This window comes from Ziziphus jujuba, chromosome 6, assembly GCF_031755915.1.
Source record: "Ziziphus jujuba cultivar Dongzao chromosome 6, ASM3175591v1".
NCBI classification, from domain to species: Eukaryota; Viridiplantae; Streptophyta; class Magnoliopsida; order Rosales; family Rhamnaceae; genus Ziziphus; species Ziziphus jujuba.
Genome location: NC_083384.1, coordinates 17,062,719 through 17,090,365, shown reverse-complemented (window position 1 = coordinate 17,090,365; position 27,647 = coordinate 17,062,719). Strand labels below are relative to the sequence as shown.

Sequence of the window (27,647 nt, the reverse complement as noted above, 5' to 3'; positions counted from 1 at the left end):
TAGTTATGCTGACCATTGAAGTGCAGTTTCAGAAGTGTGGTGGGCCATTGGTGGCCAAACTCGGGGAAAAAAAAAATAGGAAAAGAGTATGACACGTGGCACCTAATGAGTCAGATTCATGGGATACCCACTATGTTAACATGGACATACACTACTTGTCCTCATTTTATTATTATTATTTTTTAATTTTTATTTGTAAAAATTAAAAAGAACAAAAATACTAAATCGGACAAAATTGACATTGCACAAGAAATTTAAAATTTCCCTTTCATGTGCTACTTTGCAATTTGTTCTACTAAAATTACTGTTTGTGAGAAAATAAAATGATGACAGACTCTTAAATCACCCTTAATAGTTAAAACCCAACTAAAAACGCATAGATTGATTACTAAATGGTTTCTAAATCATAATCATTTTTCTCCTATATCAACGGTAAATAATGCTTTTTGTGAGTAGGAGTGGTTACAAGGCCGGTGACTTTAGACTTTATTGGTATTAGAAAGGGCCACTAAATATATTTATCAATCCCATGTCACCACACACACCTAAAGAAAGAAGAATATAAAACATAAAAATATAATATAAAATAACTAAATTAAAATTAAATTTTAAAAAAATAAAAAGAAGAAGAAAACTAGAAAGAAAGCCAAACAAGCCCTCCTTGTTTCTTTCTCCCCTCCTTTTGGCTTTTTTTTTTTTTTTTTTTTTTTTTTTTTTGTGTGTTGGTTGGCTGTAGCCCATAGCTTATCTTTTTCCTATTTCAAGTTTTAAAATTTGGTCAATATATTTTCCCCTCAATTTCACTATTCTTCAAAACCAGAATTTATGATTTTATAATTTTATTTATTTTATTTATTTCAGTTTTGTATTGGGGGTTTGAAGATTTATATGTACCTAAAAGCAGAAAAGTCTACAGTCAACAAGGATATATGCCATAATATTCTTCTACCCTTTAACTTACAAAACATGTTAAAGAGAAATATATATATATTTTTTTCCATTGAAAATTTTTACATTTAGGATAGATTATAAATTAGAAAGGGGAATTGAAAATCTTTCAATTACATCAAAATAAAGCAAAGTAAGCTGACCATTTACTTCACATATACAAATATACAATACAACAAAGAGGTCATATACATACACTTACCTTCTCTCTCTCTCTCCTCTCTCTTTCTCTTTCTCTCTCCCATTTCACCTTCCTTTTTCACACCCATTTATGAGATTCCTCCAATGGTCTTTTCTCTTCCATTGGATTGTACAGATTCCCAGCTGAAAAAACCTATCTAAATCCCTTCATTTCTTGTTGATTTTAGACTGTATTTTGTATGATTTTTCTGGGACTGTAAAGACATAAAAAAAACTCTTCTGGGTCTCTTTGGCTTTTTTTGCTTTCTTTTGCAAACTCTATCTCTGGGTTTGCTCCAGAAAAGCGTTCTGTACTCTGTAGTATATGCCATATAAGAGTAGAAGAGAATAATCATATTTGCATAAATTAATTTTTATTTTTTGTTTTTCACTCTTTTTGTGAATAAATAAGTTTTTCTCAATATTTTTTCTTTCTTTTTTTCCTTTATCAAAAATTTCTTTTTCTATTTCTTTCTCTTCACCTGAGCAAAAAAGAGAGAGATGGGCAAGCAAGGACCTTGCTATCACTGTGGAGTTACAAGTGAGTTCTTGTTTCTCCAATTTTATTATTTATTTTTAATTTGTACAAAAAAAAAAAAAACTGGGTTCTTCATTCTGCTTCTTTTTGTTTTTGTTTTGTTTTTTTTTTTATTTTTTTTGGGGGAAATAATTCAATTGCAGAAGGCAAAAACTATGTGGAAAAGTGAAGAAATTACCTCGGAAAAAGTGAAATACAAAATCTAGAGTATATGCTGCTATTTATAATATTCTGTTTGTACATGAATTCCAAACTACATGTGTCTTTCTTCCTTTGAATTCTCAACTGGTTTGAGTTTGATTTTGCTCATGAATTCTGCCATTGGTTAAAAAATTTTATTCTTCTTTTTCTGATTTGGTGTTCAACCTTTACCTTTTCATTTTGTATTGCTCGGTGTTTTTGCCCTTTTGTCTCTCTCATTTAAGGCTAAAATCTGTCGCCAAATTGAAAATTGAGTTCCGACTTTCTCGTGTTCTGGGCAAACTGGAGAGACTATATATGATTGTATTGCTTTCCAATTGACTAATCCCAGAATTGAGTCAAACCCATGATTTTGGTTTGTAATCTTAGTCAATGATTCAATTGCAAACAAATGTACGTTTTGCAATGCTCATGTCCAATCCCTTCATCACTAAAATGGGCTTCCTTAGAGTGTCATCACTTCAAAGAGCTTCCTTAAAGTCTCTTGCAAAATTTTGTTCTGAACCATTTTTGCCATGCACCATGGCTTGTCATTTGACAGTGTTGCTACTAGTGTTTGCTCAGCATTCCCTTATTTGAATCAGAATTGGGTAAATAAAAAATTCCCATTAATTCATTCTTAATTTCTTATGTTTTATTCATGTGGAATTTTGTTCTAAAATCTCAAAAACCAATCTAATTGGATGGAATTTTGCTCCTTCTGCTCAAAGTCTAGTGCTGTTCAGTTCAGCTTCTGAAATGAAGCTTATATTCTATTCTTTTGTAGAATATTTCTGAATTTTAAATTCTTTATCCCTTTCCTTACTTTCCAAAAGAAGTTTGTTTGGAATGTCAAAATTTAGCGTGTGGTGCATTTGTTGCAATCCGAGTAGTTGTGTTGAAACTCTATGAACTTGCATTAGCTCATTGAGATACGATACTAATTATTTAGGGTCAGTACTAAAGTTGTTCCCTTTTCAGAGACTGTTTATTGTCTTTCAACATGTCAAAGTATTTTTCCCTTCAATCAGCTATATGATCGGTGGTGCAAGGAAGGACAAGAGCCTCTTTCATTTCACAGATGGACTTTAGTTTCATAGTACCTGCTCTCAACCATCGGAGCTTGAAATTAAGAAAATGAAGCATTGATATTGCCGAATGAGTTATGGAAGATGCTACTTGTTCCATATTCATAAGTAGTACTATGGAAATGAAATTCTCAAGGACAACACAAATTAATTTGGTTATCAGCCTGAGGGTCAAAACTCAACTACCAATATCCAAGAAGCTATTAGACATATATATATATATATATATATGAATTATGACCGTTACTCTACCCTTATTCTTCTGAACCCTCTTCTGTTAATCATGACATCTTGTTTGGAGTAGAGGAGGTTTTGTTGTCTCTTGTTAATAACCTCATTGTTATCATAGTTAGATTGGATTCATGTACTTGTTATGCCGAGAGGAGTGCCATGTTAAACCATCCTAACAATTCAAGTCTCCAGTGCTAGAAAGCCTTTCTAATCTTTACTTTCATACAATTAGCATTGGCAAAGAAACTCTTTTCCACCTATTGTAAACTAAGTTATACTTTAAAAGTTTATCCTGCTTTGCCTTTTCCGATTAGAAGCTGTGAACTTTATATCATACTGAGGAGTTGTAGCTGAATTTTCTGCTTTGTAGGTGCATCATGTTCTTGTTTCCCAGTTTTAGCTTATTCTCTAGCTTTGTTAAAAAAGCTTCACGAGCCTTATGAAATCCTCTGCAAGTGCCCAAAAATCTTTTAATAACTTGTTCTGAATGTGTCTCAAATTGCTCTATGCCATTGCTTTTAAAATGAAAATTTCATGTTAACTTGTATGGTGCTGGTTATAATGATTGTTTGCAACTTTATGCTAACATAATTGGCTTGGCTGTTAAGTAGGAGGCCTGCATTTTCACTTGTGTAATGCTACATTTCATAATATTGTAAGATGAAACATCTCTTGGAAAATATAGGTGCTCTTCATTATCAGAAGATCAAACTTTATAACAAAGATAACTTGAACAATTTCCTTGTTTATCCATTTGAAATATAAATTGACATGAGAACTTCGGTTGCTTTGAGAATATGTCTTGAATCTTGCAATGTAAATATGACATTTTGAAATCTTTTATTCCAAATATTTGAGTTACCGATTCATCCAAGCTTTGTAAGGTTTGTAAAAGTCATATTAATATCCTTGCAAGTAAAGATTTTAGCATTGATTGCTAACAACCAAGTATTGCAACAGGCACCCCTCTTTGGCGCAATGGGCCTCCAGACAAGCCAGTACTTTGCAATGCTTGTGGTTCACGATGGAGGACAAAGGGAACACTGGCAAATTATACTCCTCTTCATGCTCGAGCAGAACCTGATGATTTTGAAGAACACAGAGTTTCCAAAGTGAAAAGCATTTCTATTAATAAGAACAAAGAAGTGAAGCTCCTTAAAAGAAAGCAGAATCATGATGGTGTGGTGATTGGTGGGGTGACCACTGATTACAACCAGGGTTTCCGGAAAGTGATAGATGAAGATGCGAGTAACAGATCAAGTTCTGGTTCTGCCATATCCAACTCTGAGAGCTGTGCACAATTTGGCAGTGCAGATGCAAGTGATTTGACAGGTTGGATGCTCACAATGGTTAATATTTATCAAGGGATAGTTCAAGTTGTTTGCCTGCTTATTTATCTTTGTCACTGTTGTTTCTAATTGATTGAAACAGTTGTTTAGGAATTGGTTTTTACTCTAAAGGAAATAATGAAGAAGAATGAATCATAAGGAAAATGAAATTGATGGTTTTGTTGGATAGATGTGAATTGTTATCCAGAATGAAGAGAATTTAATGCTATTTCCCAATTATATATCAAACCATGGTTGTTATACAGTATATGATTAAAAGTTTTAATCCAGCGGTATTGAGTTACCCCATTTCTGTGAAGTTATTTGTTATTGAATCAAATGAAGTTGAAAGGAATTATGTCTTAGTTTTTTTTCTAGTCAAAGTTCTAGCTGTAACTTACATTAGTTTTGGATGCATGTTTTTGCCATTGATATGAGTATTCATTTCCAGTATTGATCATTTTCTTTTAGGTTGTCTTCATCACAATTAGTTTTTATTATTGCTTATATGCTATGATAACCTTTCAGCTCAAAATCATCAAATTGACTTATAGAAAATACTTATATTAAGAGTCGTATATATGAATCTACAACTCATAAAAGTAGTGAACTTTATCTTACAATAAATAACTGCTCAATTGGTCCTTTTCAGGCCCAGCTCAGTCAATGGTGTGGGACACAATGGTACCTTCTAGGAAAAGGACCTGCGTTAATCGTCCAAAACCATCTTCTGTTGAAAAGCTCACAAAGGATCTTTATACCATTTTACATGAACAACAATCTTCATACTTCTCTGGATCTTCTGAAGAAGATCTGCTTTTTGAGAGTGAAACACCTATGGTCTCTGTTGAGATAGGACATGGAAGTGTCCTCATTAGGCATCCCAGCTCAATAACTCGAGAAGAGGAATCTGAAGCTAGCTCCCTTTCAGTTGATAACAAACACTATATTAATGAGATTTATTCCCATTCTGCAAGCATACACACCAATAACAAAGGTGCCAATCTTACCGGTCCAGGAATTGAAAAGATTAAGTACCCTGCTGGACAAGGGATGCAACAAGAACAACTTAGAAGGCAATATTCCTGCCTCTTTTCTTTTCTTTTTCGTTTTCCTTTTTTTTTTTTTTTTTTTAATAATTTTGAGAACATTTAAACATATTTGACCTCCAAAGAATTTGGCCATTAGCTCAATGCATACATTTGTATCTAAAATAGATACCAGCATTTGCAACATGGCTAATAATTGAAAACTGGACTCAATATTTGCATAAGTTTCCTAGTCACTGCATATCTGTGTTCTTGTTACTCGATAATCTGTATAATGAGCTTATAAGAAGAAAAAAAAAAAAAAAAAAAATTTTTTTTTTTTTAATAAAAGGAAGAGAGGGAGGGGGGAAGAAGAAACTAAAATGGAACATAGAGGGTTATATATAATTGGCTAGTAGGAGGATGGAACTGCATCATCTAGGATATATTTGTGAGTTATGGACTGCGGGTAAAGTAATAGAGTTGCTATTAGAGAAACTATTATTTTAAACGGTTGGAGAAGTAGAAAATATTGCTCTTACTATAACTAATATTCCTGTTATTTGGCTTTCAGGGACAAGTCTCAGCATGAATACCTCCAAATCTTGGGAAACCATAGTTCCCCTATATGTAATATAGATTTGAATGTAAGTTACTTTCTTGTGGTCTTAGAAATTTTAAGGCAATTTCTTCAAATTTAATGTCATTATTTTTGAAATTACACTGAGCATACTTGGCTTTACTTTAAAGAAATGGAAACTAGCAAACTTGTAGGACATTGTAATTATTACATGAATGATGCAAACAAGGTGACAATTTGTGAAAATTCCTAAACTAATTTAGAGTTTCTTTGATGAAGCCCAGTTGTGTATTCACTATGTATATTTAATTATTGAGTAATTTTCATAATTGTAATTTGTGTTTTATGTAGGATATTCTGAATTTTGAGGAGTTTACTAGACACTTGACAGATGAGGAGCAGCAACAATTACTGACGTATCTATCTCCAGTTGATACTGTCAAATTTCCGGATAGGTTGGAATCATTGTTATTTCTTGCTTTGCTTGATCTTTTCTTTTGATTGACCAAATAATATTATGCACAAAAATATATATGAACTCCTGATAGTGAATGTTGTTTGATCTAAAGAATGCAAGGCATTGGATATGCAGTTTTTGACATGATATTCTGTCTCCAACCTTGCGTGCTTGATATATTAAATTCATGTCCGGGATGTTTAGGATCCTTGTAACCATCTCATTCTATGCATCATTGTATTATTTTACAAACGACCCCTCCGTAAAGTATTGAAATTTGCAACATAAATTCTTATAATTTGTTATGTATAAATAAATAAGGAGATAAGAGGTTGGATGCATAATCCAAAATTCACGGTGGTTTACTTGTTGCTTATGCAGCCTCAAAAGTTTGTTTGATAGCCCTCAGTTCAACGAGAACTTAACTTCCTTTCAGCAACTGCTTGCGGAAGGTGTCTTCGACATCTCCTTCTCAGGGGCAAAAGCTGAAGACTGTAAAACTTTGAAAAGACTTGCACTTTCCAGCTTGTCAAAATCTAAATGGGTTGAGCGCTATCATCTTCTTAAGGTTTGAGCTAGTTTAAATCTTTGTTAGATTTTGAAGGAAACGAAGTAACTGTTTGCCACAGCAACTCATTATAATCTTGTTTTTGCTGCAGAATTATAAAACTAGCTGTGGAGGGCCAGTTGCTTGTGGACCTAACGCCACAGTATCTAGTAATATCATAAATGTCAAGAGACTGCGAGACAGCCAAAATCAAAATTTTCCAGGTTAGCTGAAAATGTTTTCTTTTGCGGATATAATATTAGTTTGCCAATTGAGTTTTTTCAGCTCACTTCATATTGGAAAATGGTGGCGAGTTTTCAGATACGAAAATCAAACTTAGCTTTGCCTTCTTGCCCTTCAATAACATATTCTATATCCCTTTGAGTCCTTTCCCAATGTCCTCTTGTTTTGTTTGTCTAAGAAAACCAGACTTATCTTTCTTTACCTAGAATCTTGAAGCCCAGGTATAATCACCTCTTGTGTGCATATAGTACTGCTCATGAACTTACCTAATTTTGGTCTGATTCAATAAGGAAAATTCAGAATACAAAATAAATAGGCACATCTCTCTTCTCTCTCTCCCTCTCTCTCTCTCAAACACACCACAAACACACGTGCACGTGCGCGCACACACACACACACACACACACACACACACACACATATACATTGATATCCAGGCACAAAACAGACCTCAATTCTTCTTTATACAAGTTTAATATAAAGGCTTAAAGTGGATAATCTGATTTGTAAACCCTAAGGACAGGCTACGGAACCATATCACACTTCCACGTGGAGATGTTAATGTTGTGAACAATAAACTTCTATAAAAAATTATAATGCAACTGTTTTTAAGAGGTATCTTGCATCTTTCAGAAGTAAAGATTATGATGAAGAGCCCCAAAAGGGTGATCATGAAGAATAGCTACGAAAACAAGGAAGTCGTAGACAATGATGGTTCTTGCTTTAGTCCAAGAAGTCTATTTGCTTTGCCTACTGATGGTAGCTCTTTCTTGCTGGATTCTATCAATTTTGTTGAAGAAAGTTCTGATCAGGATTTGCTGCTGGATGTGCCATCCCACGGCTCTTTTGCTCAAGCAGAGCTTCTTCACCCAGCGACAAGTTTTGGTTCACAGCAGGCGAGCACTAGTAGTAGCTCCATATACCCACATCTTGTCCATCCCTGACGATGTTGTATGCAACATTGAACGATAGGACTACATAGGTATGCCTTCTTCCAGAAGCCATGACTGGGATTCACATATTGTGCATGGTAGACACATAAAAAAAAAAAAAAAAAAAAAAAAGGAAAAAAAAAAAAATAGTCTGTGAATGAGGTTTGATGGTTGCACTTCTTTTTGCCTAACCTCTCTGAACTTGGAATTCTAAGGGGATGAATTTGGGTGGGTTTTTTTGTATAGGTTGACAACAGTTGTAATATATAGCTCATAATGCACAAGTGATAAATTCTAGAGTTTTGTATGAATTGCAGTTTAGCTTTTTTCGCATAATAAGTTTGAGATAGTGGCTTGTTTTCACGCTCATTATCGATGCTGATGGAAATAAAGGCGGAAATTGAAGATGCATATAACTTTCTGGTGGAAGTGGACATTTAGCTGCCTTAATGCTCTCTGGAGATGGCACGATTATCGGTTTTTTGATTTATCAACATACCTCTTGATAGAAAGATGCATTTCTTTATGAGTGATACTCTGATTTGAGAGGATAATTAAAGAAAATATTGGTTGTTTCCTAGAACTTGTCCAAAAGGCGCAACAGTTTTTTCAACCAATTTTGATAATGGTTTTGCCAGAATGGCCAATGACTTGTAAAAAATACTTTACTTTGGTCAGTGTTTTTTGTGTCTCATGGATGTCCTTTTAATCAGCAATGTTGAATTTGGTCACTGAGAGTTTGATGGAATTGGCTAAGTTTGGAAATTTCCTTCCTTTAACAGTGCGTTTAACACGGCAAATTTTAAGTCATAATGTCAAAGAAAAACAGCAAATGTAAGGCAAATTTGATGAGATAGCTTTTGGAAGTGAATGTAGATTGCATGTTACGCAATAATTCACATTAGTATAGGCAACTTTAGATGGTAATTTGAAAAGAAATATATTAGGAACACAAATCAAATCAAAATATTGATTGATTAATTTTTCTATTCAATAATATTTATAATTTGATTTTGATAAGTTTTTCCATATGCTATTGAAAATAATCTAACTAGCAATATCTATGAAAAATATATTTTTCTTATGTGTTATTTGATGTTAGGCATGCATGTAATGGTATATATCATATCAGGTACGCACCATTAGATAAATTATATATATACATATATATTAAACTGAAATCTGAATGATACTTCCCATTTAATGTGGCTAATAAGAAGCTACGCGCAAAACCATTCGTATCCGAAAAAGAAAAGACTGAAATTCATAAAGAATTAGCATACATAAAATCATTGTGGATTTTTTTTTTTCTCCCTTTTCTGGACATTATTTAAATTGTGGACATTAATGGTTCAGAAAAAAAAGAAATAAATTCGCATATTCCAGTGGTATCCAGCAATGCTGCTGAAGTGAATAAGCAGCATAAAATAAGATTGCTTCAAACTATTGGTAAAGCTCCGCACGGCACATTGAGCAATCTGCTTTTTCTTTTCCCTTCTTTACTTTGAGAGTTTAGATAGTTTTATGTGCCCAAATCAGGGGAAAAGTTATAAAAAACAGAAAAAAAGAACATAAAGCAGAAAATTTGTCATACACATTATAGAGATGCTGAAACAATAAGGCTTTGAAACTATCATATATAACATTCACATTAATAAATATGTAACATAGAATATCAACATTCCCCACAAAAAAATGTAACATAGAATCAACAGCTACCTTCTTCAGTTTAATCTAACTTCTTCTAGCTTTCCACCTTCCAGTGACTATGGAAACATACTTAATTGTTTGCAAAAACCAGAAACAGAAGCTGTAAAATGTGGAAGCAAAACCTATCATGGCTATGGCCTATTTTACCATTACCCCTGGTCTGGCCTAAGCTACTTTGTTCCTCCAAATTTAACAATTTAATCAGTAAAGCAACAAACTTTCTAAGGTATATAATAGCCCTTTGATCAAAATCTACTGAAACAGTGATGACAGTAGATTTAGAATGCAAAATCTACATTAACAAAAACATGACCAGGTCTAGCAATTCATATGTATGGTTACCACAAGCCCATCTTAACTCAACATGCTAAAAAACAAAGCAAAACCTCAATTTGTGAACGGGCCTCATCTTCACTCATCATTGTAGTCGTTGTTGTCGATGAGATTAAAGCCCCGTTCAGGCCACCAGCTCGGCCGGGGAAAAATTATCCCTTGCTGCTTACAAATTTCAACAAAACCATCTCCTGGAAAGCTATCATCGCCAAGTTTATCATCGAGTTCTTTAAGCAATTTCAATGCATGCAAAAATGGAAAATTTTCGACAACCCTACTCAATTGCACTTTCCTAACCTTGTTCTCATTTTTTGTCATTGCTTTCCTAACCTCATTCTCATTCTTTTCAACACCGTGAATCCAATTTGGCAGCAATCGACCCTGGCATTTTCCACGTTCAGCCTCCATGAACTCTCCGGCAGGTTCCTTTTCCTGACCGCTGCTCTGTAATTCATTCAATCCCAAAACCCCTTCGTTGTTCACACCTTCCTTTACACCTACCTTGGCATTTCCCCCCTCCAATACGCGGCCGTTTGGTTCAATCTCTAACTGAACGACTTCGAACTCCAATTTCCTCTTGGCCGAGCTTTCTTCCCCAAACCCTGCATCGCCGCCTCCGCCGTTGAATTCCACATTTTGGCAGGAACGAGATCGGTGGTCGTGCCGATTGACCGTCTCGGACTCCAATCCTCCCGCGGATTTCCCCGAATTTTGCGGTGGAATCTTCGATTTTTTCAACGGTGGCTGCTCGTCCAAACCCTCCTCTTCTTCTTCTTCTTCTTCCGCACTCAAAACCCTAAATCCCAACGATTCAGACTGGGAGTTGACCCTCTGTACCTCCTGGATCTCCGAAAACCCTAACTCCGAATCCAACCCCAACTCCACGGTCCCTGTACCGCTATCGTCCACACACCCCAAATCGACAACCACAGTTTCACTCCCACCATCAACGGCCACGTCACCATCAGAACCTTCGTGTTTCCCGCCTTCCATGGCCGCCGGTGGCGGATTCTGCTCCTCGGAGCTAAACATGGTGGAATCCTCCGGCGGGGTCTGGAAGACATCGTGAGAGGTGCTATTGTTGTTGTTGTTGTTGTTGTTGTCCCTGAACTCCAAACTGTCTGGAGGCGAGACCATCATAATTCCAGTGGACTCGACGGGAATAGCGTCGGGGTCGGAGTCGGAATCAGAGGAGGAGGGTCTGGCGTCGTAAGGCTCTGGAGCAAAAGGGCAGCGACGCAGATGGTCTTCCTGGGAAGCGGACACGTGGCAAAGAGGCACGAGGCCGCCGAAGATATCGCCGCCGATGAGGGTGTTTTCGTCCATTGCGAATTTTGAAAAGCAGCGTTGGTTTTGGATATGTTTGTTTTAAGAGAGAGAGAGAGAGAGAGAGAGAAAGAGAGAGAGAGAACAGCGCGGGTATTCAACACATTTTGCTTTCTGGTTTGTATTATTATTTATTATTTTTCTTTTGTTTTTGTTTTTGATTTTTTCGGGTTTATTTGAGGAAAATTTTTATTTGATTGATTGATCTGTTAAAAATTTCCCGCCTTTTTTTTTTTTTGGGGCACTTTACAGTTATAAACGGTAAATATTTGAATTACCGACAATAAGTTGGTTTTTTTATTTTTTTATTATTTTGGGTTAGTAGTGTTTTATTTTTAAGTATAATACCAAGCCCGTCTAGCTCAGTCGGTAGAGCGCAAGGCTCTTAACCTTGTGGTCGTGGGTTCGAGCCCCACGGTGGGCGTTTTGTTGTTCCCCTTTTTCTTTTTCAATCTCTACTCATTAAAGACTATTTGAGAACAAGTGAAACACTTTTGAGGAGCTGGTTGTTTAGCTTTGAGTAAGTTTGCGGCTCTTCTGAATGATGTTATTATCTCCTACAAAAAAGCATGAAAGGTACTCAAAGAGGTAACGATCCCATTTTAAGAATAATTGGTTGGTTTTTTTAACTCTTCTAGTATTTTGCAATTCAACCTGTCCTGCAAGACAGCTCGCAGTATAATAAATGAGCTTTGAACGAAGAAAAGAAATGCACGGGTTTAGAGTCTAATTTGTTGGCTTTGTTAAAGAATACAATGACCCAGTAGGTTAACTCATACTAGGACTTCAAAATTGATCTCTAAGTGGGTTAAGCTTATAAATAGGCTAGACATTTTTCCTGGCTTTGATATGGAGGCTTGTTATGGTGGACCACATTATTCAACTTGTAATTTTAATTGATGTTGAACATGGTAACAACTAACAACCTATACATAAACCACAATAGCACGTCCAATGTAAACTAGGAGATGTCGCTCACCATAGAAAAGAAATTAAATTTATTGTCCAATTCATTTCCTTATGTAGTCTTTGATTCCATTTTGGCTATATTTTTCCTTTCATTTGTATACGGAAAACTCCTACTTTCACTACTAAGTTCTTTTTAAAACTATCAAAATTTTTGTTTTATTTTCTTTGACAATATATGGTCGAACATTACATGTATAATTTTAGAAACTGTTTGATATTCTGTGATTGAACATCTTTTAAGTTACTTCATCATATGACTAAAAACAATATTAGATTCTTCTCCCGACTCCAGCTGAACAGATTTTTGGTTGTGGAAAAAGATATTTTTTTAATTGTGTGGGAAAAAAGAAGAAGAAGAAGAGATTTTTGAGTATGTTCAGGAAAAGAATTTGGAGTATGCATCCACTTACGTGGACTTGAATCTTATTGAACTCATGTCCCACATCTTTCTTGTGCCTTTACTAGTCTAAAATACTCCCTAAACATTCACTTTAGTTTCAAGTTACTCGTTGATTAATACAACTAGAGTCACCGAATTTATTTACTAAACATTGTTTACCAAATAATATTGCAAAGTGTTATTGGGTTCACTTTCCATACATTTTTAGATTATTGTTATTTTTAGTCAACCGTTACTATATTAACACATTATTTAACAAACAAAATTGAATATTAATTGGTCAATTTCATAAAAATCTTTTAAAAAAAAATTAAAACAGAGGTAAAATGACATTATGGCAAAGTTACTTTTAAAAAAAAAAAAATAGAAAGTAAATTGAAACTTGATTGCATATTTAGAAGATTTATATTATGTAATTTTTCCTTAGATTCTGTTTGAAAAGTGTTGAAATTTTGAAGGAAACTAATTTTAACGAATTAGTTTTTTGGCAATCAGTTTCCTATAAATTATTTTTCAGAATATTTGTTTTGTATCAAAATATTTAAATCTTACAAATAATTAATTAATTTGTGTTTTAAAAATTAAGAATAAAATTGTTTTTTAATAAAATATATAAAAAATAGTTTTCAAAAGAATTTTTAATTGACACCTTTTGGGAGGATTTATAATTCATCTTATTATCCCACTCTGAGATTTAATTTCCTTTACAGCTTGTTTGGATAGAGGTAAAGTTAGTGAAAATCTAATTTTTTTAAAAAAGTGATAATTTTTTTTTGTTTGAATATTTATTGTAAGATGGAAAAACTATGAATTTAGAAAATTAGATTTCCACCGATATAATACATCATGGGGCATCGACAGGTGGGTGGGCGTAAACCCTCTGACCAAGTGAATAACAAACCAAGCTCGTTTTTCTCGATTGATTCCAGCTGAGTAAGAACAATACCATTTTAGAAGGAAAAAGCGCTAGAAAGATCAAACTCGAGAGTTTTTATAAGAGGCGGAGGAGATGGATTTGCGACATGTGTTACCTAGTCTGCGATAGGTAGGCCAACTCTCAACCTTTCTGGAGTTGATAGTGACAATCTTTGCTAGCTTTGTCATTTGGTGATACGTAATTGATTCCAAACTGTTAGATTGCCCATCTTGACTCATCTAGTGAGCTTGGTTCAACTTGTGAGGTATGTCTTCCTTTGATTGGTTATCCTTGGAGAAGGTTATGTGCGCATCCTCATTATGGCATGCACTCATTGTTGTAGAGCCTTCTTGGGCTCCAATTTAACTTCCAACTGAGTATATACTTGCTTGGGTACTTTGTCAATGATGTCTACTTTTCTAGAGAGTTCCTTAATGTGTTTGCGTGGGACGAATGAGGATTTTATCTGGGCAAGGAATTTAACCATAATTAAGGGTATGCAATGGTTGGTTTCGGTTGGTTTTTTCACACTGGAGAAATTTTGATCAGTCCGTCAATTAATGGATCAAAATTCATTTTTCAGCTTCAAAAACCAATTGCTTTCCCCTTATTTACAGCCATATAAAAATCAAATGGGGCACATTATTTTAAAAAAAGAAAAGTTTAAATTTTTATGGCTTATCATGGTTTAATTTTTTTCCTTTTATTTTTTTTTTAAATATCCTTTTAATTCTCTAAAGAAATATATTTCTATAAAGAAGATTAGCATGGTAGAAAGTTATATATTATTTTAGGATAAAAATTTACAATTTTTTGATTAATCAAATTTTATTTATGCAAAATAGAAAAAACTAAACGACCTAAAAGGAACATAAACAAAAAATACTGAAGAACTCTGTTCTTTTTATTTTTTATTTATTGTCTTTTGTAATTTCTTTTTGATAATTAGCAAGAAAAAAGTGTATTAACGAAGCATAAAATCAGAAGCTCTGCGTATAAATCACAACCAAAATCATGTGCATCTTTCACACCATCAGATCTAATTACTATATATATCTATATTTTTGAACATCCATCATCATATTTTTTTGTGTGTGTGTACTTCCATCATCATATTAACATTTTATTTTTACACAACCATTGCCTAAAATCGAAACTCACACACAATCTGACCCAAAAAAAAAAAAAAAAAAAAAAAACAGTCTTATTTACGGTTGTGAGAGATAAAAGATTTTAGAACGAGAGACGAATGATTCTAGCAGCATAGAAAAGGTTTTAGAGTAAGAAAGAGAGAGCCAATAAAAGACAGAGAAAGGGACAGATAGAAAGAGAGAGAGGGAGCACTTGCTAGTGGAGAGGTAGTTGGTAAAGAGAGATCAGATTGAAATAGAAGAGATGAGATCACGCAGACTGCAGAGTGCGTGAGGGAATGAGATCGTGCATGTACTAGATCAAGAGAGAGAGAAATCAAATCGCTAAAATGGATGAAATCTTAGTGATTTTCAAAAATAAATTATAGAAAATATATATATATATATATATATATATATATATATACACATACGGAAATTTATAGTGAAGACGGTCCGCATAAGAATCACAGTATTTGTGACGGTTTTTCATAATATTAACGACGGTTTTTTAGAAAATCGTCATCAATATTATAAAAACCCGTTACCAATACTGTGGTCCGCATGAGGACCGTCCGCACCATAAATGAACTGTATACACATATATAAGCCAAAAAATACCTGTAGACATATATTTGGTTGGTTTTGGTCATCGACGGCTTTCGAACCATGGAAATTGCTACCGATCGAGTGACCTTGGTCGGTGCCGGTTTACCGACTGACTAGCTGTTGGTCATCGGTCGATTGATGGGGTATGGTTGGTCAGCTATTTCGGTTACTCCGGTTTCCTGCACACCCTTACCCACAGCGTTTCTTTTATTTTAATGAAAACTATTAATATATTATTTTGTAGACAATGATTAATGCTTAATTTCAATTTGCAATAAAATCCAAAGCATAAAATCAATAATTAGGGATGATAAAATGCTCCACGTTTGTGGTTTTCGAGCCAATATGGACCCATCATTCTGAGAAATTATTTGATATGTATATATATATATATCATGTACTGACATAAAATACTAGTTGGTACACTCAGCCAATTAGATGATACTATGTGTACACAATTAATAAATAATTAGATTATGACCTAATTTATGCTTTAATGTTGTTCTAACCATTGGACATAGGTTTTCATCCATCATCTTCAACCTCAAGAATGATGTAAAAAGGGGTCTTGTCTTAGTGGGGCTTTTGCTTTTTGAATTGTTTAGGCTAAGAATAAAGAATGTTGACCCATTCAACCTTATGAAATCTTGAATACAAGGAAATCAAACATTAGTTTTCAGATACATATCCATCATTTTACCTTCTTATTTTGCTTAATCATCATAGTTTAAGATAGAAAAGCATGAATTATAAATTTAATATTGAAATTTCCACCTTCTTTCCATATGTTTGCATAATAGAAAAAAAAAAAAACAAAACCATAGAAAGAGGACTCCAGAACAAATAAAGAAACATAAAAAGGAAGTTTAGATGGACGCTTATGATTAATTACGTGGGCTATGACCATGATAGAGACAAAGCAAATGTGAGTGAAGCGTCACAAGGCCATTGCTATATTTTGGTTCTATCATTCAACAAGCCTCGCTTGTCTTCACTTCGACGTCGAGTAGAAACTTTGTAATCGTATTTGTTGTTTAAAAATCCTCGCAGATATATAATTTGTTTAACAAGTAATAAAAGTGATGAGAAAAGGGGTCGCACCTAAGATAATAGAAATTAAATTTTAGTTAAATTGTTGTATTACTTAACCTTAGAAAATTCAATGATGGTTTTCTAGAAAATAAATTGAGACTAAGAAATAAAGTAATCAAACTCTTAAGAAAATAATTCCTAAGCAAGAGAGTAAATTAAGATCAAATTCCATTGATAACGCAATAAAGAGAGTATGAAATCATTACTAATTATTTAAGTTTAACATAGATGTGCAAGGGATTTAAAAGATAAGTTTATGATGCTTGATTCCAAATTATTCAAGAATATCTTTCACATAAACATGAAGTTAATCACAAAGACAAATTATAACTATCGCATACTAGTTCGATCTAATTAAGAACTAAAAGGGCTGTGAAATTTCATTTAGATCTAGGTTAAGGTTCTAACCTGGCATATTAAATTGACTAGCTTTCATATAATCAATTTAACATGTAACGCATCATAAGTCTATAATATAACTTATCTTTCACATAAAATTATATTTCACAAATCAATTATAAAAGAGTTAAACTATAAAGCTTTAACATAAAGATGAATTCAAAACTTTTATTAAATAATTAAAATAAAATTCCATAACAAGTATTAAACCTTTGTAACCAGGGCTATTTCATAGTCCTAATTATGAGAATTAGTTAATAACAATTAAACACAAAACTGTGAGAGATTTCAAGGGTTTGGAGAAGAAAAAGGTGTGGCAATCATATGGAGTTTTTCCATTCATTGTTGCAGCCAAGGACTTGCTTCACCTTTGGAGGTGTGAGAAACAAGCTTAGACTAAAAAGGAAGCAAAGAAATCTTGGCAGCCACTAAATCCATCAAGCCGGTGGCTTACATAATTGGTTTTTTTTTTTTTTTTTAATCCTTTTCTTTAATTCTATTTTTAAACATGTCTTTTAATTTAATGATGTTGAGTTTTTTTCTTAATTATGAACTAAATCATAATTAGGGCTATGAAAGTAGTCTTAAGTTACAAAGATTTAATATATTATCATGATTTAATTTTTATGGATTGAATATTTGTGTTTTAAGTGATATAAAAAATCAAATAGTTAATAATGCTTCATGATTGACCTCTTTTATAACTGATTTAAGCAATACAATTGTAGATAAATCTATATTATATTGTAGTTTAATGGTTGATTTACATGTTTGTGCCCTTCATACTAATTAAGTGTGCCAAGATTACTTAATCATGTTTTTAATAGAAATGCATGACTTCAGGGTCTTAATTAGGGTCTTGTCATAATATGATAATCTACTAATCTCCTAATGTGTTTACATTCAATTACTTGGGAAATCAATTTTTGATGATAATAGGATTAGGTTTGGCTAAATGATTAGTTATTCAATTCCATTTAACAAATTAGATTAACTAGTGGTGAATTTCATAGCCCTTATCTAAACATTATTGAATTAAATCTCAATTTAATTTGCTTCTTTGTTGTCTTGTCTTTTAATTTATTTAGCTAAATAATTCAATTTAATTGTGACTTTTCATCAAATTTGGAGTGTTCAATTTAATATTATAATTTAATTAAAATTAATAATCCATTATTCTTTTGGGTTTGACAATCTAGTTTACTTAAAGCCATGTTATTACTTAATTTGTGCACTTGGAAGCATTTTACACAACAATCTACCTCACAACTTCTCCAAAACTTCTCTCAAAACTCAAAGTAAAATTACTCTTTAGGTCGAATTAAGGGGTTAAAATATAACCTATGGAATGCTTGTAGAAAAAGTGATCATCTCTTGTAGGTTGGTAAGATTTCAGAACCTTCAATTGACCTTGGAGGAGCTTCCCTGATGCTCAAACATAAAGAAAAAGAGAGTTTTTAGTTACTTGATCAATATGTAACAGGTCGCACATGTTTAATTCTCAAAACTTTCTAAAAATCAAGCATTTTCTTTCACACCCCTATTTTGGCCCAATTTTATTAAAGAAAAGGAAATTTAATTGTTTGCAAGTTGTTTTGCAAATTGACAAAACATTTTCATTAAATAATTGTGTGCCACCTAAGCATGTGCTCTTCAACATTGAATTTTACCTGTCTTCTCTCAAAAATTAAGCTCCACCATTGATTTTCAAGGCATTAATTTAGGAAACCTTCACTAGATTGCATGGATTGCCACCACTTCTTTTTGCGTTGACCTTTGAATCTTTATTTAGGCTTACTTTGATGGATGGTGAGGAATTAAAAAAAAAAAAATCAATTCATCTAGAATATTCTTTAAGTATTCAAAAGAGAATCTTTACATATCTTGAGTTGTTGGGTTTTGGAATATGTGGGGATTGGATTCAGGATTAACAAAGAATCTTTGGCATGGAAATAGTATAAGAAATCGTCAAAAAATCTATTTTGGAATCTTTTAGAATATTGATGTTTTGATGCTTAATTTTTGGTTCTCACCATAATTTGAGCCAAAAAATTTATTTTTGATGTTATTTTTTAAAAATTATTTAGTTTTACTATTTATCACTATTATGATGATCATCATTTTATTTAGCAAATTTTGATTGGAATACTTAATTTTATTGTTTTTATATTAAAATTCTAAAAGTGAATCATTTAATGGTAACCGTTTAAATTGATATATAACATTTAAATATGATAGATGAATGATCATCAATGATGATAAATAATATTTTTTAATTATTTATATTCCATCTAAATTTAGAACAACACTTAAATAAGCAACTTTTCATAATATTTAAATATAAATTAACAAATTTTAAGCTCTAAATAAGACAAAAAAGTAAGTATATTTTATGTTAGTGGTCTCGGTTGAAACCCTCTCCTTGTTGATGTAATTTCCAAATTCTTCATCTGCATTATTTTTAAAGGGCGACTCATAAACATCTAGTTTCACAACATGAAATAGGATCTTGATACGGCAATTGGACATGTGGTATTATCTAACCAAGCTTAATGTACCAATTAGGATTTAGATACACATTTATTGAATAATTTTTCCTCTCAACGAATAGGATTTTCCATTTTTTAGGTTGGAAAATTTTTTACCACCCTACTTTAAAATAAATGCAGAATGAGGTAGTGATGGGAAAAATTTAGATCCTTTGTTTGTTTGGTTTTTTTATATATATATATTTTTATTTACTCATGTATGCCTTTTTTTTTAAGAAAAAAAAAAGAAGAAGCTAGAAATGCATATTTGCTCATGTTTTATTAAAATTCAATCATCTTTTATAAATTTGTGTTTACAAAGTTGTTACATTTCACTTAGGATTGATAAATTACGGCTAATATTGAAAAACAAAATTATGTTTATAAAGTGGTTACATTTTATTTATTGGATTGACAAATTACAAATGAGATTAAAAAATGATAATTAAAAAAAAAACAATTAGAGGACATTGATTCAAAGCATAAAATCACTAATTAAAGGTATCAAGATCCTTTGTTTGTTTGGTTTTTATTTTTATTTTTTTTATTTAATCATGTATGCCTTTAAAAAAAAAAAAAAGCTAGAAATGCATATTTGCTCATGTTTTATTAAAATTCAATCATCTTTTATAAATTTGTGTTTATAAAGTGGTTACATTTCACCTAGGATTCATAATTACACCTAATATTGAAAAATAAATTTATGTTTATAAAGTGGTTATATTTTATTTATTGGATTGACAAATTACAAATGAGATTAAAAAACAAAAATAGATATGCAAAAATAATAATAAAAAAAAAACAATTAGAGGACATTGATTCTAATTAAAGATGCTAAAAAAACACTCTTTTTGTGTCTGAGCTGGCATGAACCCACCCTTAACAGGCAATATAAAATCAATAATTAGGATGACAAAATGTTCCATCGTTATTGAGCCACTGGGGACCTATACTTAACGGAATTCTTCGAGTTTTTAATTTTATTTATTTATTTATTTTAGTGGAATGAAGTAGAGATGAGAAAAAATTAGGGAAATTTGGTCCATTGCTCCTGTTAGCAGGAAATTGAGGATAACTACCCACCAATTCGTGAAAATTTTTATTTTGCCCTCTTTTTCTTAAATATTCCTAAAGTATCCTTGATATCAAAACAAGGGTTTACTCTTTTTTTTTTTTTTTTTTTTTTTTTTTCAAGTCCAAAACCTTCTCTTCTCCTTCATCAACCTTCCCCAAAAAGCCCTCTCTTCTCTATCCTCACCTACCCAATTAGCCAAACACTATGGCCCTCTAATATCTCTAAGGCTAGGCACTCAACTCCTTGTTATTGGGTCTTCCCCAATGGCTGCCACAGAAATCCTCAAGACCAATGGCCGTTTATTCTCGACTAGGTATGCTCCTCAAGCAACTCCTTGTAAACACGATGTTCTTGACCGTTTATCACTTGTTTGGGCTAGTGGAAGCACAGATAATTGGAAGTTCTTGAGAGCCTTATGCAGAAACCAACTGTTCTCCGCCAAGGCCATAGAGCTACAGGCCATTTTGAGGGAAAAGAAAGTGAATGAAATGGTTGAGATTTTGAGGACCAAAGAAGGGAAAGTGGTAGATATTAGAGAGGTTGTGTTTACCACTATTTTTGATACACTCGCTAACCTTTTTTTCTCGAGGGATTTCATTCGGTTTCTAAACCAAGGAATTGCAAGTGAATTGTAGGGACTAATTTGGAAGATGATGGAATTGGGGACTACTCCAAATATTGCTGATTTTTATCCTCTACTTCCAAGGTTGGACGTCCAAGGTCTAAGAAAAAAAGCCTTAGGTTGTCTAAATGAAATCTTTGGTGTTTGGGAATTTCTTATCAAGGAAAGAAGAGAAAGTAGTCACGGACATAGCAATACAAAACATGGGGATTTTCTTGATGTTTTTCTTGCAAATGGGTTCACTGATGAACAGATCAATGCCTTGTTTCTGGTATGTAAAATTTCACATACTTTTCGAGAAGCAAAAATTTCAACACTTTTGCTTCTAAAAAGCATAAAAAAAAAAATTACTTAAAAAATTGTTACTAAATTGTTGCAGGAACTATTCACTGCAGGGACAGACACTACCACTTCAACAATAGGGTGGGCAATGGCAAAGCTCCTTCGGAGTAGAAAAACAATGAAAAGGGTACTCGAAGAACTCAGAAGAGAAATCAAAGGAGACTTCATGGAATAATCAAATATCTCTCTGCTTCCTTATTTGCAAGCATGTATTAAGGAAACACTAAGATTACACCCACCAGTACCATTCCTTCTTCCACGTAGAGCTACGGAGAGCTACGAAGTTATGAGCTACAGAATTTCGAAGAACTCTTAGATATTTGTGAATGTTTGGGCAATTGGATGCGATCCCAAAATCTGGGAATAATCATTTATTCTTGGCGCAAATACACATTATCAAAATAGATGAATTGAATTATAATGATTTAAAGTGAAAAATAAAAGAATTGAATATTACCGACAGTACAAAATCGATAATACGGATAGTCCATCAATAATCAAGTAAATTAGGATTTTTTGCTTTATTTGCACACTTTTTATGTTATCTAATCTTAATAATTATATTAAACTTTACATAAAGTTGTATTAAGCATTTTTTTCATCCACATTCACATTACCATTGTATTTGTATTTAAGTGTGGTGATTTGAGCTGAAAAATTTGAGAATCAACAATTATCAATGGGTCATTGGTATTACCGATGAAGACTGTTGGTAACCTAATATAAGTCTCTATGTAGTCGATGGAAAAATTACCGATGAAAACTATCGGTAATACCGATGGTTCATCGGTAATCTATATTTGTCCTACTTTTTCAAAGCAAATCACCACAATTCAATCTACCAATGTCGATAATATATGTTTCCGACAAGAACATATTAAATATAACTTTATTAATGATGGTGAATAAAAAAAATCCACAAAAGGTATGGAAAAAGTGAGAAAATTACAAACAAAGTTGATTATTGATGACCCATCGATAATTATCGATGAAAATCATCTGTATGCTGGAAAAATTATTGACGGTTTTCATCGACAATTACTGATGGACTATCGGCAATTTACATTTATCCAATTTTTTCAAAATAAGTCACCATAATTCAATCCGACAACTTTGATAATATGTGCTTCCATCAAGAACATGCTAATTATAATTTTATTAATGATCCTGAACAAAAAAATCCACAGAAAGTTTGGAAAAAGATATAAAATTACAAACAAAGTTTATTACCTATTATCCATCGGTAATTATCGATGAAAACCTTCACTAATCCAATATAGGTTTTCATGTACTTGCTGGAAAAATTACTGACGGTTTTCATCACTAATTACCGAATAAGCCTTCGGTAATTTACATTTGTCCAATTTTTTTCAAAGCAAGTCACCACAATTCAATCCGAAAACTTTGATAATATATACTTCCATCAAGAACATGCTAAATATAACTTTATTAATGATCTTGAATAAAAGAATTCATATACGGTTTGGAAAAAGTGAGAAAATTACAAACAAAGTTGATTACGGACTGTCCATTGGGAATTATTGATGAAAACCTGCGGTAATTATCGATGAAAACCTTCGGTGTAATAACGAGACAAACTTGATTACCGACGGCACATTGGTAATTACCGATGAATATCATCGATAATTTTTCCAACAACTACATGCAGACCTATATTGAATTATCGACGATTTTCATTGGTAATATCGATGGACCATCAGTAATAAACTTTCTTTGTAATTTTCTTACTTTTTCCAAATTTTTTGTAGATTTTTTTATTTAGGATCATTAATAAAGTTATATTTTGTATGTTCTTGGTGGAAACACGCATTATCAAAGTTGTCAGATTGAATTATGATGATTTGCATTGAAAAATTGAAGAATTTGCAATTATTGATGGACCATTGGTATTATCGATGGTTTCTAGTGGTAAATTTTTCAGAGATGAGGTCACAACTTTTTTTGGAATACCACAATTATTTTGTGTCATTCATGATGTGCAACATAACATAAATTATAGCTACTTGATTGTAAGATAACAAAATAGAATGTCATAATGTAGTTGGATGTCAAAGTAAAAAACGTATGGTCTAAATTGAAAATCTATTAAAATACAACTCAACAACATATTTCTTTCTAAACCAATTAATGTCTTCCTGGCCAAAAAATGTCCTCATCACTGCTTCTGTACTCAATAAACTTTGAAGCGAAGACACCAGAAAGGAAAATAAAATACAAAAATGTTATGAAACTTATAATCAGAAATTTTATCATTTCGCATTACAGCTTCCCGTGACCCTGCGATTTCTCTATCATGTCCATTCGTAGTTAATGATGTCTAGGATTAGTGCTATTCACATCGTTTGCATCATCAAGTTTTAAGAAGTCTACAAAGGCATGCCAACTCAAAAGATAAGGCAAGATAAACTGCAATTGCAAGGTAAAACTATATCAAAAATTAGAAGTACCAAGAAATCTGAAAACTAAGTTACAGAAAGGACAAGAGCAAATGGAAAAGGGAGAATAATATGAATATCAAACCAAGTATCAGGCTAAAGCAAGTGAAAAAGGGCCCCAATTTTGAACTTACATTGCACTCTTTGATTATGGCCCTTCTCAAACTCTCTCTCTCTCTCTCTCTCTCTCTTTTTTTTTTTTTTTTTTAAACTATTAATTCTTAAGAGACTAGAAAATCAATGAATCTTGAAAAAAATGTACTCAGACGAGAATATAGATCTCCAATGACATCTGAATGTCAAAAGGGCATTTACTTACTCTTTTATGCTTATCCCTATATGACTCATTAAAAGATATAGGGATTGGATGCTACACTTTATAAAAATGATTTTCTAGAAGGAAAATGCCCCACCTTTAAATCAATAAAGAGAAGACAAGTGTGAGTCACAGTCAAACATCAATAATAACTCCATATTCCTAAGACTGACAATAGAAAATAGAATTGTTTCAATTGGACGAGCAAATAAACACCACCCAATGTGCTATGCATAATGACCAAGGTGCCAACGTTGACAACCTCCATTTCTCAATATTATAAGTGAAATTTTAATAAAGCTTAAGACATTAATGAGATTAAAGGAAAATATGCCTCTCAACCTAGCAATATAACAAAAGGATAATATAGGCCTAACACTGGGTAAGTACATGCTTGGGGCAAATGTAATGCAAGTCCTTGACGATAACTCTTTTTACTCCTGAAAAGTGTAAGTAGTGCAGATGTACCACCACGAAGCGAATTCCCAATGACCTGGAAATGCAAATTTCAAATTAAGTTAAAAGAACATCTTAATCAAGACTAATATTTTTTAGACCATGCAATTATATTAAATGACTTGGGAATTTACATGAATGCATTGTATAGCAAGTATTATGTCCTAAGTGACAACAGGTATTAATGTGAAAAAAAAAAAAAAACATAATGCAAGTAATCAAGAAACTAAATTAAAAATAAAATATATAAATGAAACCAATAATTAAAAAAAAAAAGGAAAAAAAAATTTCCCTCCCACTTCAAAAGCAGTAGAGATGAAATAGTGAAGGATGGTTTAAAGCAAACCAAGCATAGCATAAAATGTTTCCTACATAACCGGAGCATAACCTTAATGGATATGTTCTAAACAAAATCTAGATGGTGTATAGATAGCTAAAATAAACAACAATGGAACAAATTTTGCTCAATGTGATTTTACCCTTTTGCATAACATTCTGGTCATATTATTAAATTGGACACACCCAAAACCAAATGGATGTCAACAGGGAAATCATGTACCGGTCAGTACTTTTTGGATTATAAGACTCTTCCACATGAAACTTCACCCAACTACAGCATGTCACCATACCAGGTATGCAAGGGACTAAAATTGTTATAAAATCCCACATTAACATAAAAGGTTTTAGGCCCTCATTAAGACTTAATAGGCAAGGGGATCTGTGATACATAAGGAAGCCTTAGTGTTACCGCTAACACACACCATTTCCATCTTTATTGCATGGCTAGGAATGGGATGATCATCTAGTTGGGCTAAAACTTCCTAATGCAATTACCATTTAATTAATTCTTATGGTTAAAAAACAATTGCCAGAATAACAAAGATCTTCATGTGATAGAGATGCCAAAATCCATTTCCAACTCAAACTACGTAAAATGCTGATTGCCAAGTCTATCAACATTATTGGCAATGCAATTGCAATTATATGGTCAAGACAACATGAAATTGTTAACTTAACATGAGAACCATTTAAAGCTAAAACAAACAAACTTAAACATCAATAAGAGGTTGACTACCATCTGTTACTCTATGACAGGTAACTATACCCATAATAATTATGAATTCAAACAACTTCCACAACTAACATTTATAACTTTTGTTCCGACTATATATGACAATCATAACAACGTAATCAATTATCCATCTATTCCTCCATATATATTCAGATTATTCATAAAACAAATTTATGCTATTAGGCCAATAATTTGCCACGAACCAACTTCAGAAATGGTTATTCAAAATCATATTGAAGGCTTGTATAGCTTTCAAACTAAATAACATTGACAAAGTCATGAAATTAACATAAACTTCATTTCTTATGCGTCATGAAAACACCACATAGAAAACAAAAGTATATGATAAATTTAGTAAAATCAGATTGCATAATCTAAAGAAACAAACAAATTTTTTTTTTATATCAAAAACTTAAATAACAAAATTTAACTAATTCAAGAAGACCCAATAGGTCAAAAAAGACAAAAACCATAGATTGAGTCATAAAAGGTTGTTCATGGACCTGATGAACCATTAAGCAATTTTTCCTTAATCTTTCATATGCTTACAAGTGGAGAGTTAAGGGATACCTCTTCACGGAGGAAGGGAAAGCAGAGGTGGAGCAGATATTTTCTTTTTTTTTTTAAAAAAGGAAAGGATTGTGTGTGGGTCTTCTAGAAGGAGAAGGGAAAAAGGAAAAGCAAAGGTACAGAGATTGAAGGCCTTTCGAGAAGGAGCAAAGGAAAATAAAGTACTTTTTTAGTTTTGTTGAGGGTAAAATAGAGAATAGAGGGTAGATAAAAAAGATCGAAGAAAAGAGGGGTAAATATCCTTAGTCCCTTATTTGGGAGGGTATTAGGCCAAATTCCCCTAAAAATTAGGTAAAATTGTTGTATGGGATGATTTCATTTCCATTAAACAAACACGTAGCCCAAAATTAATAAGTCCAAGGGAAGTAAAATGCTAAACGCTACCAAGCCCATCACTATCATTGTGTAAACCGAAGCATAAGTATTTCAGGTATGTCATAACCCATATCTCATTTGAGCCTTTTATGCTGTTAATTAATAGACATTAAGCCCAAACAATCTAGGCTATTCAATTATGATATTGAATTGGGCTAATACCACACCAGCTTAGTAACTTTCTTTGTTTCTCTTTTAGAAGTTCAATCACAATAAAGTATAGGTTTTTTTTTTTTTTTTTTTGAAAATTAGCCATCCAACTAATCCATTTTTGGAAAATAGTAAAAAAAACTAGCCAACTGTAGATAAAAATGCCTTTAAACTAAATTGAAAATTACAAAATGCTGTTTCTTTTACCCTTTCCTTTTTCTTCCTTCTTAAATAAGCATTGATTTTGTTTTGAAAGAACACATTTTCACTTGTGAGACCGATCCCCTTGGTATTTCATTTACTTTCACTCTCTTTTTCTTGTATTGTCTTACCTTTGAAGCGCTTTCCATGTCTTGTATTTGTTCTTCTTGGCATCTCTTATATTTTCTCACTTTCTTTAAGATTTTTTTGATATGAGTAGGTAATAAACTAGTATATGAACTATAATATTTGAATTTAAAGATATTTAGGTGATATATGGTGTGAAAATAGTGAAAAAATTATATAGATATGAAAATCAA

At 32.5% G+C, this 27,647-nt stretch overlaps 3 protein-coding genes, 1 long non-coding RNA gene and 1 other non-coding gene across 6 annotated transcripts; 3 read left to right on the top strand and 2 right to left on the bottom strand.

Moving 5' to 3' along the window:
- Positions 1-1,114: 1,114 nt before the first annotated feature.
- Positions 1,115-8,591, top strand: LOC107407398 (GATA transcription factor 26). Its single transcript, XM_016014679.4, has 8 exons — positions 1,115-1,669; positions 4,126-4,497; positions 5,146-5,569; positions 6,096-6,168; positions 6,453-6,556; positions 6,940-7,126; positions 7,218-7,329; positions 7,982-8,591. Exons 1-8 carry the CDS (start codon positions 1,630-1,632, stop codon positions 8,290-8,292), a joined length of 1,623 nt encoding a protein of 540 aa, XP_015870165.2. The 5' UTR covers positions 1,115-1,629; the 3' UTR covers positions 8,293-8,591.
- A 1,295-nt stretch (positions 8,592-9,886) lies between these two features.
- On the bottom strand, positions 9,887-11,766 carry LOC125419007 (uncharacterized). Its single transcript, XM_048463797.2, has one exon. The coding sequence runs from the start codon at positions 11,647-11,649 to the stop codon at positions 10,402-10,404; it is 1,248 nt and encodes a 415-aa protein (XP_048319754.1). The 5' UTR covers positions 11,650-11,766; the 3' UTR covers positions 9,887-10,401.
- A 234-nt stretch (positions 11,767-12,000) lies between these two features.
- Positions 12,001-12,073, top strand: TRNAK-CUU (transfer RNA lysine (anticodon CUU)). Its single transcript has one exon. It is a non-coding gene; the product is annotated as a tRNA-Lys (tRNA).
- An 8,823-nt stretch (positions 12,074-20,896) lies between these two features.
- LOC125419159 (probable (S)-N-methylcoclaurine 3'-hydroxylase isozyme 2) lies at positions 20,897-21,655 on the top strand. Its single transcript, XM_048464537.1, has one exon. The coding sequence runs from the start codon at positions 21,031-21,033 to the stop codon at positions 21,400-21,402; it is 372 nt and encodes a 123-aa protein (XP_048320494.1). The 5' UTR covers positions 20,897-21,030; the 3' UTR covers positions 21,403-21,655.
- Positions 21,656-23,736: 2,081 nt separating this feature from the next.
- Positions 23,737-26,820, bottom strand: LOC125418989 (uncharacterized). Of its 2 annotated transcripts, none has more exons than XR_007237898.2 (2): positions 26,535-26,820; positions 23,737-24,996 (listed from the first exon to the last, which is right to left on the bottom strand). It is a non-coding gene; the product is annotated as an uncharacterized LOC125418989 (long non-coding RNA). The 2 variants fall into 2 exon arrangements; XR_007237899.2 differs by having other exon boundaries at positions 26,602-26,820.
- Positions 26,821-27,647: the final 827 nt, after the last annotated feature.

Coding starts and splice junctions, on each gene's coding strand:
- LOC125419159 (XM_048464537.1), top strand. CDS start 21,031: ATGGCTGCCACAGAAATCCTCAAGACCAATGGCCGTTTATTCTCGACT.
- LOC125419007 (XM_048463797.2), bottom strand. CDS start 11,649: ATGGACGAAAACACCCTCATCGGCGGCGATATCTTCGGCGGCCTCGTG.
- LOC107407398 (XM_016014679.4), top strand. CDS start 1,630: ATGGGCAAGCAAGGACCTTGCTATCACTGTGGAGTTACAA. Junction 5,570..6,095: donor CAACAAGAACAACTTAGAAG/GCAATATTCCTG, acceptor TTTGGCTTTCAG/GGACAAGTCTCAGCATGAAT. Junction 6,169..6,452: donor TATGTAATATAGATTTGAAT/GTAAGTTACTTT, acceptor TGTTTTATGTAG/GATATTCTGAATTTTGAGGA.